At 32.7% G+C, this 12,644-nt stretch overlaps 1 protein-coding gene across 1 annotated transcript; it reads right to left on the bottom strand.

Moving 5' to 3' along the window:
• Positions 1-5,239: 5,239 nt before the first annotated feature.
• LOC119192332 lies at positions 5,240-12,414 on the bottom strand. The gene is made up of 3 exons (XM_037446148.1): positions 11,512-12,414; positions 11,032-11,168; positions 5,240-5,468 (listed from the first exon to the last, which is right to left on the bottom strand). Exons 1-3 carry the CDS (start codon positions 11,814-11,816, stop codon positions 5,287-5,289), a joined length of 624 nt encoding a protein of 207 aa, XP_037302045.1. The 5' UTR covers positions 11,817-12,414; the 3' UTR covers positions 5,240-5,286.
• Between the last annotated feature and the right edge of the window lie 230 nt (positions 12,415-12,644).

Here is a 12,644-nt window from a genome sequence, read left to right as displayed (position 1 = left end):
AAACTTGGCGAGAATTCTTCTCTTGGTAAAATTTAATAAAAGGGTACATATCAAGGACTACATATAAAATTAGGATTTAATATATTAATAAATATATATGTTAATATAAGGAATATTTGCATGTGCAATGTTTTCTTTATAATTTCACAGCACTTTAGTTTTAAAACTTTACCTACTTTTTAATTCGTTGTGAAATTTTTACACAAGTTTGTGTAGAGTTTAGTAAACTTCCAGAATTGAAAAGTGAATCAAAATGAATATTATTTCTTATATAACTAAACAAATTACAGATGCTCATTCATAATGTAATCAGTAATCACTTACCTGAGGATGTGTTTATTAATAACTGTTTATTATGCTGATTGTCGTACTAATAATATGTGGACTTGCATAAAGTGTTTTCCTTGCATAAAATACGGTTATATCACAAATTAGCATATATAGATTTGATAGTAAATAGGTAATAAATATTCCCGGTAAGTAGAATGGATTTTCGATACGGTAGAGTGAGGGACTACCTTAACCGCTGTAGCTACAAGCAGTTTCTTGACATCATTTTTGAAAACATTAAGATTTGCATTAAACTTTTTGGAAAGTATGTACAGTCAACAAAAATATGCAATTTATGTAAACACTTTTTTGATGACCCTCGATCCTGCTGCTTATAAAACTATGACACCATTAGAATACTTTTGAGATCAGAAAATGAAAAAAAAGAATATTACACAGTTTGTGAGCAAAGGTTAAGGTCCTTGCTTCCCCATTTAAAAAAATCCATCATTAATAAATGAATCTTAGTAAGGTATTGTAGACGAGTTTTAAAATCCAGCTAATTCCTTACTAAAAATAGATTTGTCCTTATTGTTACAAAGTTTATCCTTTCCAAATGCTCAATATTTTTGTATTTTATGGCCAAAAAAAGGTAAATTTTAACCTCATATTTTATAGGAAACAAGTATATTTCTAAATAAAACATGACAAAGGAAGAAAGTGATTAGGGCATAAGTTAATAGCATGTCAATAAGTGTGTTGATAATAAATAATGATTAGAAAATCGCATTGAACTCAAGCGACTTACGGGTTATCGGGAAGTCACGAATTGTCTATATAGACGTGGTAAATTATGCACGCGAAACAGGAGTGACGGTTAAAATTTAAAAAATATAAGGACTACTATCTTTTATGTTCTATACCCCAAAAATATTTAGCGGCTTAAAGTAATTCCAATCGCTTTTTTCGATCTATCTAAAATATGGTTCATTTTCTAAATCGATTGAAGATTGAGATTGGGATCGTTTATTGTAAACGATTGTTAGTATGTCAGAAAATTACCCAACTTGTGGACTGAGGTCTTAAAACATCTCTGTAATAGAGGAGGCCTGTCTTCACTTGGCGGTATATAAATACTAGATTGGTATTATTATTAAAATATATATATTGAGTACGATAGGTATATACTTCAAAGAGAAATGCTCTCTAAAATACTATAAAAAAGCAATATGAAATAATGATAATGAATTTGTGACGTAAACTCCTTGCGTTTCATATTTCTTAAATTTCTTCTTCATTTAGCTGTTCTATGCTTTTTTATTATTTTATACTTTTTTCTATCTCAAAAGAATAATCTAAGGTGAAATATTTTACGTATTCTCTTGAAAAGTTTAAAAGTAATCCAATAACTTGAATCCATACAAATGGGTCATCAAATAAAATCAAATAAGTTTACTTAGTCGAAAAATCCAATAGCAAAACAAAATGTGAGATATAAGGTATATCTGTTAAAAAACAAAATGGCGCACATACGATTCAGTCCACTTGTTTACAAACCTTGTTTCCAAAATGTTTTTCGATTTGTTACGGTGGAATTTTATACACATTTACTAATAGAGTTATGGAAATTATATAAATGCCTTAATCTGTTATTAATAACATAATAATCTGAAATAATAACATAATATTAATAATATTCTTTGGTATGGATAGACGATTTTATTTATCACTACCTTATGTCGCGGTTCCCCCCGCGTGATAAAGATTTTCCGAGATAAAATTCCTGCTTTATATTTTCTGGGATAAAAAGTAGCCTATAGCACTAAGGAGTAATGTAACTTTTCATTAGCAAAATAATTTTTAAAATTGGTTTTGCAGTTCCTGTGATAAGCCCCTACTAACAAAGTTACAAAGGTTCCTCTTTATAATATTTTTGTAGATTGATCATAATTTTCACGCAAATAACTTTTAAAAGTCGTGAAAATTATTTTTATCACGTATAAAATTAAAACATTGTAACTCATTATTTTTCAATAGAAATCTATTATACTACTAAGCTATGAAGAACATACTTAATATTAATGAAATTTACAATGCCATTAGATTTTAATATGTAGCATTTTAATATCGTACCAAATTTTATTGTTATACTTAAAAGCATTTTTTTACCTAACTATAAGCCATAAGGCTTATGAAAAAAGTCTAAGCCGTTATAAGAAATGGATTGAATCGCGTAGATTGTGTAAGTGTCACCAAAGTCTATTTACTGAATAAATGATTGATTTCATTTGTTTTTGATTAATCCTTATAGGAATGCTTGAAACCCTAATAATTTGCTTTTCTTTTTCCAGATTGTTGTTCTACCTCCGTTCAAGAGAGGCAAATGAAAATAACGCAACGTCAGACACCAAGCCGAAAGAGAATGAGATCACTCGTTTTGACATTCGCTACAAAATTAATTTATTTTTAAGTTTTATTGTTACTCATAAAATTATTCGAAAAATCTCAATAAAATTAAGGTTTGTATTGAATCGTATTTTTAATTACAAGCTCTTTATTTATTGTAGATATTTTCTTGACTATAGCATATGACTAATGTTAGGAAGGCAAGCTAAAATATTATATTAAATTTAATGAGATTAAATAAAATGTTAATTATTTCGATCCATTATTAAAGAGGACAAAATGTCTTGTTTGTTAGCATTAGGAGATAGGCACAAGGGTTAACAGTCCATTGCCTGATAGTTTGCTGACCATTTTACCCGTAAACTTTTATCACGATTTTTTCTTTTGACACAATCACAACTTCAGTAATTTTAATAAAAAAAAAACATAATAAATTAGGCAAAACTAAGAGTGTGCATTTTACTGTCAATTGAGAAATGACCGGCTGTCGGACATAGGCAGATATCAACACTGCACTGTGATACCTACACGACTTAATCAACGGGGTACCTTACAAGAAAATAAAGCGTATATTAGTTTTGCACTTCAAAACTCAAATCAATAGCAATAGAACACAGGTGTTTTATGTTCAATACTGTGAAAAAAAAAACATATCACAATCGGTCTATTCGTTAAGAAGATGCGATGCCACAGAAAGACATATAGATACACAGACAGACACACACATTAAAATTATAACACCATGCTTTCCGTCAGGGTTAATAAAGCTGATTTATTCCAGTGTCTACTTTCTATGAAACGCAGGGTAACGGTTTCGTGGAAACTAACACAAGGGTGCTTTATAAAGGAATCAAATTTTTTCTCTGTAAATATTTATAAGACCAAAGTTCTCTTGCTTTATAGCTACAAACATGTATGTAGATATTTTATTGTGGATTCACCAAAGTGCTACTGTAGATGTATTTATTATATTTAAAATTAGCTCTTAATGCCACGCAACAAAGTACCTACCTACATTAGCTATATCAATTAAATGTAGTTACTTTGTATTTAATATTTATTTCTTATCCGCCTGACGCCAGCACAACGTACACACTTAGTCAAATAATGTTGGACGTAATTAGGACATATTGCTGATTAAATATAAACAATATTCTTATCACTAACTACGTTATAACAAGCACTAATGAAGCATTTAGTAAATCTAAATTTTATATTATTTCCTGATAGTTTATACAATTTAACGTTGGGTTAATGAAAAATGCATTTTATCGCACTAGTCTGTAGGGAAATAAGTCCTGGGTCAATACTCAACAGCCAACACGCCTTTTTAGCTTCTTAAATCGATAAAGCTAATTAAAAAAAATATTAGAACAATAAGATGAAATTCTCATAATATATAAGTGACTGCTGAGGTCTAGCTAAGTATTGATGTGCGTTCGCTGCCAACCTTTGATACTGGAGTAGTTAGGGCACATTACTACTGAACCGGTAATAGACAAAATATGTGCATATAGATTGCCTCAGTGGCGTAGTTGTACTGCATGCCCGGTACGACAACGTTCTGAGGTCCTTGGTTCGAATCCCCGGTCGGGCAAAGTGATGTTTGGGTTTTTCTGCTCAGTATTAGCCCGGAGCCTGAAATTTTCCCGACATGGCGATAAGCTCGCTCTCTATCACATTATGGGATGGAACACACTTGCCGAATAGTCGGTGGCCTGGTTGGGCCTCTGCATATCCCTTCGGGGTTAAATGCGTGATGTGTTTGTTTGTTTGTATTCCATAATATTATGTTAATAAAGTTATAGAAGAAAGTAACAACTAAAACATAGTCACTTGGAAGTAAATTAACCTTAATGATTAATTTTACCAATATCAGAGTAGAGAAGCCAATATAAATAATAATACACATGACATAATAATAACATTATTATTGACTTCCTATGATCAAGTAGTAACATCATCTATAAACTACTGATAACTTTTAATTCCAATTACACTTTATCTCTTCAGAGAATACTTAATTCAAATGTAGTTAATTTCTGTTTTATACGTTACACTATGTTAGCAAATATTTTCATTTAAACGGATTAGCGTGTTAAATTTAATAAAAGTTAAAACACTGAACAAAAGAGTTAATTGGCCACGATGATTCATAAGCGACCTTATGAGTTTAAAATAAGTAGCTTTACAATAGGATTGATAAATTTCCTTCATCATTACGAAGATTTCCTGCTGTCACACCCACCATAGCAACTCTTGTAAACCAGGTTCGGCAGCGGCACTCATTTAATGTCACCATGCGGTGAAGCCGGCGAGTCTCAGGGATTACAAATTAATCTATTTCCTCATATTTTTGAAAATGTATTAAATTTTTTAAATATATTTGTAAGAAGTAAGTACCGTCTTTAATCGCATCGTCTGTCCATCCTGTAACAGTGTAAGGTATCAAATTCGCAAAATTATTATTATCGGCTTATTATTTTGCGAAGACAAAGATTAAATAACAAATCCAGTGTCTATTCTGTACGCCAACATCAAAGTAGATTAAAATAAACAAAACTTAAAACAAACATTTATTTACACTAACTACAATATTTACACATACGATTAAAATTTAAGTTTGAAGTTCTTCGGCACATGTGGTTTTTCTGCAGTTACTTTAACGTCTTGACTTTTACCGTCAATCAGCATCTTAATATATCTGCCTTGTTGACTAGACGGCAAGCTTATTCCAAGGACTTCGCAATTCCTAATGATTTCTGTGCAACCTCGGATGTCTTTGTTCCTTACTGTAAAAGCAAACACAGACAAATTAGAAATTTGAGACCTTTATGATGAAATAATAACTTAGAAATGAAACTCGCGGCCGATAAATTTAACATCAAACGGGTCTAGCAGTAGGCGAAGGGTGACATTTTCCAATACAGAACCCAACACAACTTCATGGTACTACTAATATGCATAAATGCGCTCTGCAAATTCTAATAAAAAAATTATTTTACATAAATTACGAAAGTGAAGCCGGTAGGAATCGGGTTATATGGACCCTTCGTCACTGTTGTCTATGGATACAGCGTAAACCTTGATATAATGACGGGGCAGTGTAAAAACTACGTCAATCTGGCAGACTGTTGAGTTGACTAACTACACATTTACTAGACGAACCCGTAATCGTAATGCGTCGAAGACGGTTAACGCGTCTAGGTCTATCTTTCCAAAGACATTTACGAGGAAGGCACAAAAGTAGGTTTAAATTTTATATTACTTCTTTTACCTTTGGCTTCAATGATTTTATAGTATCCAAAAGTTTAAACGCATTTAAGAAATAACAATGAATGTTATCAGCGACTTACAATAACCAAAAAAAGCTTTTATACATTGAAGCATGTTACATTACATCATATCGAATATAGGTTATAAATGAAAACTAACTTTCTAAGATGACACGGTTTTTAAAAATGACTTTGTGCACGTCTGTTTCACAATTTCAGGGTTATTTTTTAATAAATAAATATAAGAATATGAACAACATTTCGAATGTCACGCTTAATTCATTCGCTTATAAGAATTGGGGAAAAATTCATAAGCAAAAAGCAATAATTGGCTTTTCGCAACCAAGTTCTTTATTTAATTTTTAAATAATGTTAGACATTGAAATAAAACTATTTTACGAATTTTATCGCGTTTTTATAATCTTCTCCCGCCGTTTCGAAGACTTTGCAGCCTTCATGGTCACGAGGAACTGTGGTGTTAGTCGTCCGAAATGACAAAGTGACAGTATCTACCTACATTTTACAATTATAAATAAATATATATTTCAAGGCTGAAGTCTTCGAAACGTCGGGAGAAAATTATAATATAAAAAACCACAATAAAATCCCTATAATAGTTTTATTTCAATAAATTATAAATTTCTCGTAGTCAGTCAAAACACGTCCCTCGATAACTAAGCAAACATACCGGCAGTACTGAGCCGAGTTCATTAGGGCAAAGATTAGCATCGTAAGCTTTGACAACATCGGCTTCACTCAATACTTTATCGGAACATAAATTGAGTTATCATTTGGAATTTAGACATTGTTTATATTTTGAATTAATCAACAAATTTTGTCAGTTACTTTGCCTAATCGTTGCACTTCGATTCTTATGAATGGTAAAAATGCAATAAAGGAGTTTCGGATCTTATTTGAGTGGTAAGTAACAAACTTAGGAACATATAACGATAAGACGTTATCCGTAGGTCATAAATTTACACACACACACACACAACATCACGCATTTTATCCGGCGCAACCATGGCACCCACTTTTCGCCAAGTGTGTTCCGTCCCATGATGTGATAGGGGGCGAGCCTATCGCCATATCGGGCACAAATTCCAGACTCCGGGCTGATACTGAGCAGAAAAACCCAAATATCACTTTGCCCAACCTGGGATTCGAACCCAGGACCTCAGAGCGCTGCCGTACCGCGCACGCAGTACAACTACGCCACCGAGGCAGTCAATTTACCATTGGTTAATAATGATGCAAAGTAATAATTTTAATAAACAAAAGCCAAATATCCATCTAACGAATTAATTGTTCAAACAAGATTATGAGAACAACGGGAGTCGACCTTATTAAACTAACACAAATTGATAACGGACCATTGAAGTTGCGTGATAAATATGTCTCAAATGTGCCATTTTCAATATCTGCCAAGCATACATTTGGCACATTTACGCGCAATATTTATTGATGATTAATTAATGTTGTATATTAACTTAGGAAAAATACTTCCGTGTGAGAACAAGGTGGAACTGCACATGGGCCATCTTCACTGTCAAAGACCATTGCCCCTATTTTATATTATTTTATTATACATAAAAACCCATCTCACAATACTATGATATTCAACTTATAAAACAAGTGTGTTGTTTTATAATAATTTTAAGAATTAAAAAGTAAAAATTAGTTGCAAAACACTTATTCAAATCAAAAGAATAAACACCAGTAGAAAGGAACACTTTGTTATTGGCCGTCGAGCTATCAAGAGTCTATAGTGCAAAGCAGTGGCGAAGGATTAAATTTTCCGAAAGCCATAATGTAATAATATGCATAAATGCCAACTGGAAATCGTTCTAATGGTAATTAGATTTTAACATAAATGACGAAAGAGAAACCGACAGGAATTGAGTTATATGGGTGCAAAGTCTAACTCATAATAATTAATATTATAATAATAATTTAATAATAACAAGCGGCGATAGCGTAGTTGAGTGTGAAACAGACCGCCGAGACGAATGTCTGCAGGTTCAAAACCCAAGGGCACACATTCAAAATTTTCTAAGATTATGTGTGCATTTTTTGTGAATCATCGCTTGTTTTAACGGTGAAAGAAAAATGGTGAAGAAACCTGCACACCGGAAAGGTTTACTATAAGAATTTGGAAGGTAAGTGAAGTCTGCCAATCTGCACTAGGCATGCATAATGGACTAAGGCCTAATCCCCCTCAGAAGTAAAGGAGGCCCGTGCCCAGCAGTGGGACAGTATATAATACAAGGCTGATATTATTTATATACACAGTTCCTGTTACAAAAGCGGAAAAACAATATAAATTGATTACATAAACTTTACTAAATATAAATAGTGCTTATCGCTTCGCAGGCGAAGTTATTAACCCTGTGTAAGTACGACACGAGACTCTTACAAAGGAACATTTGTTTCCTTAAAGATAGTTAAAAAGAACTTCAATATTCTCTACACTAATCTACATATATTTAATGCTTCTGTTTGTTGGCTTCTCCGCGCTAAAGGGCTCGGGCTCAAATCCAAGGTCGAGAAAAGTGATTGAGCCTGGAATTTATGCTGAATATAACGATAGTCTCATCCTAACGTTAGAAGGAATACTCAAAACGAAACTCAAGTGCATTAGTTACGTGTAAAAAAGCGGTGTGTGTGTATATTAATTAAGTACTAATTATTGTACAATCCATACTACTGTCACTATCACACTGTTCACTGTTGTAAATTGAACCATAATCCGAAAATCACTTTTAGATTCTATACAATTCAAAATTATTTAAGAGCATTTTAAGTGTGTAACTAGTACAGCAAGTTATTATTAATTAATGTTAAAACAAATATCGCACTCATATTGTAACTGCGCAATGAGTATTTTTTTTTATTAACATCACTTAATCCAAATGCTGTTTCTTATAAAATGATATATTGTAGAGCACACACACAGTTATAAAATAAAAGATACAAATAAATCGCAAGCAAATTAAACGAAACGAGGAAACGGACAGGTAAGTATTAGGTTCGCCCTGTGTATGGAGGCGTTTGAAGAAATTCATCACGATAGCCCCTGCTTGTCGTAAGAGGCGACTAATAGGGGCCATTATGGGGTTGTGGGCGCGCAGTCGTGGATTGCAGCACGCAGTGTGTTCTGGAGTGGAAACCGCGTCTTGGCAAACGTAACGTGGAGCGCTCTCTGGCCAAATGGCGGGACATCTTGCACAAGAGACCGGCAGTGACTGCATGCATAAAGCAACAGACCGGTCTCTGTGCCTTACCTTGGGAGAGGCCTATGTTCAGCAGTGGAATGCAACGGACTCATGATGACGGGTCGGAGTTTGTAACTGTGCCCTTTATACTTTCGTACATCGTGCGATCCCGAGGTGAGCGGCAATGGTACTCCATCCACTATGATAGCATAATACTGCCGTAGACGTTTGGACCATGCTTTGGTGTGCATCTTATAGACAGGGGCTACAAAGCGGGGGGGAGGGGAGCGTTAGCAGTTGATATAAAAGCGACCCTCACCTAAGGTGCACGTAACCGCTCCTTATACGTTAGATGGTCACCGCGAGGTTTTGGTTGGCATGCAAGTGTTGGATGTATATAGTGTTAGGGACTCAGTTCAGCGTCACGATCTATCAGATGTCATCATAACTGTCCGCCTTCTCTAAAGACTGCACGGCATCAAAAAAAATATTTTCCCCAGAAAAATTACGTAAGTACTAAGTAACGTTCGTCACGGTGTTTGTCATACACTTGGTATGACGCGGTATTTACTTAAGAGGTAATTAAAAATAGGTATCTAATTAGTACATGCCATTTTAAGTACAATGGTAAAAGGTGTAATTAAAAATTAATCGGTGATTACCCAACCGGGTATAATATGTCACGTCATAGACCATTGACGTCGCCAATGCGATGGGGGAGGGAAGTGACGTTATAAAAATAAACCCCGCATCGATTCGTATAAATACAAAAATATTACAATACGTTTGTATATTTTCCAATTCTTATGGTATGCCTCGAATTCTTAGTTGAACATTTCGGCTGAGATTTAATTATTTTTTTAATTTTATTTTGGGATCTGTTGTAGATAGAAACTCATTTACTACATGCATAATAACAGTAAGGGACATAAAAGTGGATGTTCCAATACTTAATGATTAAGTTGAAATAAATAAGTATTAAACATTGTTACTTAATTTAGATTAAATCCCAAAATTCAACCAAACTGAAGATCAAACAGTAAATGTTTATATAAAAATAAATTCACATAATAATTATAACTCTCTGTAAAAAAAACAAAAACATACTTTTTGTTTTTATAAAAATCTATAATTTATTTGTGGTAACAGATATTTAAGTAAGTAATAATTTTGATTTTATTATGACCCTCACAAAAACATGTTCGGTCTGCAATAAAATAATTGGGTATGTTAAAAGAGTTGGTTTTTTATAATTTATTTACTCAGTATTGCACATAGCTTTACGCTCTTAGATATTCTCCTTAAAATGTTCCTACACCACTATAACAATCCATAGCACCATTCGGAAAACATCAGTGCCATCTATTTAAAGAATCTGATTAAAAACATTGATTATTCTACAGAGGGCACATTACAGGAATATTAATAGCCTATATTATATTAATCCAGGACACAGTTTATCTGTGAGCCGAATTTAATCTTAATCCATTCGGCAATTATGCTTATACTTCTAAGTTCATGCAAACATCTAAACATTATTACAAATGTTAAATGAAAATAGGCACATTTTTATTGAAAATATAGTCTTACTTATAAATTTGTCTTATTATTTAATCAATCGCTTTGCCACGCCACCAATTACCAAACATTTTACTTATAAACTAGTTTTAGCGTTAAGAGGTGGTTAAGCATTGCTTAAATAGCTATCAAAATTAAACATCGCTGGTGATTAATAGTTGAAGAGGGAAGAGAGAGAAATTTTTATAAGTAAGACTATATCAGTGTATATAAGTAGCATGTTGGGTAATCTCTCCATCTGTATTAAATGAATACTAGAAGATATCTTAAATGATTGGAATACTTACATTTATAATTGAACAACAACTGCAACACTTTTGTATACTCCGTAATCATGTCGTACTTGAGAAGAATTTGGAGGAGACGCATGACTGCATCTTCGTTGTAGTCTTCTTTTAAAACTGTTATACTAAATGTTGTGGCCCTGAAAAATAAAAGTAATTACTTTTATAATCTTGAAGCTAAAAAACAATTTATGTTTTTGTTAGCACAGAAGTAAGGAAACTCACTAATAGATATGCATGGTGCTGAAATATTTAATATATTTTGTATGGTAAACGGTTCTGGCCTACTACATGGGTTAGACAACACAATTTCTAATGTATTTTGTTAACTGGAAATGTCAAGCCATATTGTAAACGGTATGAAAATGATATCACAATGGAACTATGGAGATTGGTAAGGATGAAATTAACAATTTAGAATAAAAAAAGTAACATCTACATTTTAGTTTAGAGAAATTAATCAATTTTTATAATATTACTTACTTGTTCTTAATGATATCTAATAAAGGTTCGGAAGACTCCAACAATTCATCAGATAACATATGATCAGAGAACCAAGAGCTTGACCAACACGCAAACCAAAAACATACCAAAGGATAATGATCACTCCACACAGAACTAAACTCTAATGTGTATCTCTTAAATATGACCATGGAAGCCTCTGAACGATTTAATACTGAATCTTGTATTAGTTCTCTAAATAGTAACCTATAAAAAGTCCTTCGGTTTTCATACTTCAAATAACAATATTTTAATATTGACAAACCTCTCTCAGAATTGCCTTTCATACACTGTGCTTTCGCTAAATAATGTAAGAATTCAACATTTCTTTTATATAGGTTTGGATCAACTTTTGCACAATATTTTTTGTAGTATTGTGACTATTTCTGGCTTCCCCGCCATACTGTAGTGACGAAACAATTTCTTTAATATCTCCTGGTTTATTACTTTACGATTATTATGACAGTTAAGAACAACATTTTCAATTTGTTTATCTTTGTTTTTAGAAATGAGTTCTAGTAGTGTGTTGTTAATTTCTTCTTCAGACAGTGAGGTGGCAGAAGACTTATCTTCCGTGCCTATAAAATATTGTACTGCATTGTTAGGCGGACCAAAGAGGCTGTTTCTACTTTTGTAATGTTGAGGCCCGTCCGTCACACATTCGGCAAAATCTATTGTAGAAAATTGAGAAACTGCCACGAATCTTTGCATACGTAATACATTGTTGATTAGTTTGAAGTAATTTAGAGGCTGTTTCGTAATTTGTGCTCGTACGGAATTCATATTTATCACTTTGTCACCACCTAGATCTGGGTATATTTATGTTGACCTTATTTGAAGTTTTATTACTAAAATTAAAAACTTTTGTCTTGTATTTGGTTATGTACTTTTCATTTTTATCACTTTAGGGATTATACTCATCATGAGTAAACTCAAAAAACGAAGCTTATAAAAAATATTATCATCAAAATATAAAAAGCGATATAGTATGTACTGTCAACATTTTAATGTCAATGTCAAAATTGACAAATGTCGAATATTAAAATCTCAGATTATAATAGCATTTTGTCAAACTTAGTCAGTGTTGTAAATAAAAGTGTTTGAAATCGATAGTT

This window comes from Manduca sexta, unplaced genomic scaffold, assembly GCF_014839805.1.
Source record: "Manduca sexta isolate Smith_Timp_Sample1 unplaced genomic scaffold, JHU_Msex_v1.0 HiC_scaffold_2628, whole genome shotgun sequence".
In the NCBI taxonomy this organism is placed as follows: domain Eukaryota; kingdom Metazoa; phylum Arthropoda; class Insecta; order Lepidoptera; family Sphingidae; genus Manduca; species Manduca sexta.
This window is presented reverse-complemented; position numbering and strand designations above follow the sequence as displayed.